The following is a 3,209-nucleotide window of genomic DNA, read 5'->3' as shown; positions in this document are numbered from 1 at the left end:
GTCGCCTTGCCTTTATTAGCATGTTTTATCAGTTATCAGTTATCACTTTTCATAGCAACACACATTGTTACAGCGTGTAACATACAATTTCAAAAAAACACTAATCATTCGTATTTGTTTAAAAAGAGAAGCTGTTTGTTGAAGTTGGAATAAAGAACTGAATTGAATGGATTAATTTCCGGAAGGCGCAGATTATGAATCCCACGCCACATTTCTTCAGCAGTCTGTTGCTCAACCCCTTCTGCCGAAAGTGTTCAATGCTTCGCTTTTTTTTGTTTACGACATAAAGCTGTTGTTTGATCCATCCTGTGCTTCATTACTATTCTCTCGGTCTATAGCTCTCGAGATATCCGGAGACTTCTTCTATTGCTCTTGTCTCTTTCTATGTCCACGTGGGCGTTCTTCAAACAGCACACACACATACACACACACATACACACACACACATACACACACACACATACACGTATACAATATATGCACGCACATACATACATACACAAATTCTAATGCCTATCCCGATGAACATTGCAACATGACTCCGTTGCCTACACATTCATCTCTGCTTAGCAGACATATATCTGCATCGTATAGTTCGGAAAGGCCTTTCCACTGTTTCCCTCTTCTGTTTCTTCATTACGGACTTTTTGTCTGTGAAGGATTTTATGGAAGGAATTGAAATGGAATGCCTCAACTTCAGCAGCACCCTGCTATTTTTACACAACTATCCATACCCACTCGTCTTCTTATCTGCAACCTACTCCGATCATTTCGTCCGCTGACCCATTGGCCAACGAAACATAGTGTAGCTACTCTTCTTATCTTCTTAGGCTATTTGTTTCCATAAAATTAACACTTTCTTCCATTCCACTTACCATTGTACATCTTCAATGATCAGCAGAAGCTGTAGCAAATGCTACTGCTACTACTACTATGTTATCACTTCAGTGATACCTTGTTCTCTTTCTTTCCTGCAAAGTTTATTATGCAGATTAGGCTCGATATTTTTCTCCATCCTTGTTTATTATACCACAACAGTAAAATCACATTTCTCGGCTGATCAGTTGAATTCTCTAAATTAGTTTTACTTCCACATATCCTTTTATTTTTATGACTTCATTATATTCGAAATAAATATTTCGGGAAATGGACGAATTGAAGAAGTCATAGTAACACAAAATGAAACATATGACTTTAATAAGTGGGAAGCATTTTAGAACTTCAACAAACCAAAACTCTATTTTAAATTTGGTGGAATTTTTTTAATCAGATTGTCTTGATAACATATTTACATTTTGCTTGATTGCTTCTTAGACAGCACTTTGATTTAAATTTTTGAAGTCAATCAATCGCAGTACGAACTTTACACTGCTCAACAACTTTCTTAAAGTTTTAAAAACTTTATACACAGTTTGTGTGCTGATCAAGTGAAAGAACGGTGATAGATTGATTAGGAGGGGGAGGCCAAAAGCAGTCATGGAGGTACTCATTCTTATGTCATATGATACAAGAGATCCTAACATGCTCTTATAATCGTTATCTGTAAATATTCCAAAAGAAAATATATGGAAATATTTCTTCGTTAAAATTGATGTATATTATGCGAATTTAAATAGAAGCAAAGTCGAAGCTATAAATAGATAACCGAAATTTCAGCGAAGGAGCAAGGAAAAAGTTGATAATTTCTCCCCATCCATGGAAAACGTTTGTACTCGTGTGGGAAAATAAAAATGACATAACGTATAAAAGTAAGGTATAAGAAATGGGATTAGTGGAGCTATTTTGATTCAATGAATCATTATGGATTAACAAAGTAAATTAAAAATTTCTTCACTCTTAAATATCTTTGTCCATGGTAAATGAGATTTTCCGAAGATTTTTTTTTTCCAAATCCATCGTGTTACGTCATTAAAAGAAAAAATCCTGAAAAGTATTTTAAAGTGGACGGTAAATTTGTTGTTCGTGCGGTAAAACCTAAGCAAAATCTGTCGAAGCATGGAAGAGACAAGCTTTTAGTGTTCGATTAGATAAGCAAAAGTAAGGTATAAAGAAGGGAACAATAAATTATTAAACGCTAGAACGGTAACCTACAACTGGTTGGTGACCTACAACGGGATTATTATCTAAGAGCAAATCATTCTTAGCTTGGGTACTTTACAATACATGGCAGCACTGTGCAAACCACAAGGCATTTCGATCGGACAAATTAATATTTCATCTTCGGCCTCATTGCTTTAGATGTTTCACCATCTCCACCCAAAATATCGCAATGTATATAATTTACTTTGTTCTCGAAAAAGTATAATGCTCAACTGGTAGTGTTTCTCGAATCTTTTGCTCTGGATTTCAGTGAGAAAAGTTTGAATTTTCTGAAAAAATAAAAATGAAAATATAATTTGAAACTTTTGCAATAGCTACTTGTATTTTGCTTTCTTATTCTTGTCTTATCAAATGATTCGTTTTTCAATTCATTACATCATTCATCACATCAATGAATCCTTTCTTACAAAACTTTACTCGCATTATTTTTACATTTGCTTATAAAATGTATTTTCATTGCTCACAACAGGTTAACATATAAATGACTTTCTTTGGCATATTCAACTATGGAATTTGTTCGAAACATTAACTTTTTTTAAAAACATTTCTACAGTTTCAGTTTCCATTGCACATATCTATAACTCTTTCCGGGATTTGTTAGCAGTTGTTCCTAATTCCCGTAATGTGGAAACTGATCCACTATTCTACTCTTATCTTATTGTCCGTATTTCTGATTCATGTCATTGATTTTCCATAATCAACAACAGATTATACATGAAAATTCGAATTATTCTTTGTTAACATCAAATAAGTGTATTTGTTAATAAGTTGAGGTGAAATTCGACATTCCATTATCAAAATCTAGAAACGAGCTTCAGTTAAGATATCGTGATATATTTGATAATAACAATAACAAATCATTAATCATAATAGTAGGAATAATAATAATAATAATAATAATAATAATAATAATAATAATAATAATAATCAAAAATGTAAAGTTACGAAGTTTTTTTCACAAAAATAATGTATGCAGAGGAAAAAATAAGATGAATTATTAAGCAAAAAGTATTAAACATTGCAATATTTGAATATATTTCTTTCCTTATAAAAAGTGCATTATAAATTTATAAAAATTCCTTTTAAAGGCTTTAAAAGTACATTAGTTT

At 32.3% G+C, this 3,209-nt stretch overlaps 1 protein-coding gene across 1 annotated transcript; it reads left to right on the top strand.

The window, feature by feature from the left end:
- Window positions 1-224: 224 nt before the first annotated feature.
- Window positions 225-750, top strand: LOAG_05091 (hypothetical protein; the record flags this gene model as incomplete). The annotated part of the gene is made up of 1 exon (XM_003140628.1): window positions 225-750. A coding segment is annotated over one exon (455 nt), but the record flags the coding sequence as incomplete, so codon positions are not given.
- Window positions 751-3,209: the final 2,459 nt, after the last annotated feature.

This window comes from Loa loa (genome assembly GCF_000183805.2).
Source record: "Loa loa unplaced genomic scaffold supercont3.63, whole genome shotgun sequence".
NCBI lineage: Eukaryota > Metazoa > Nematoda > Chromadorea > Rhabditida > Onchocercidae > Loa > Loa loa.
The sequence above is the reverse complement of the archived record's forward strand: the minus strand, read 5'-3'. Positions and strand labels throughout refer to the sequence as shown.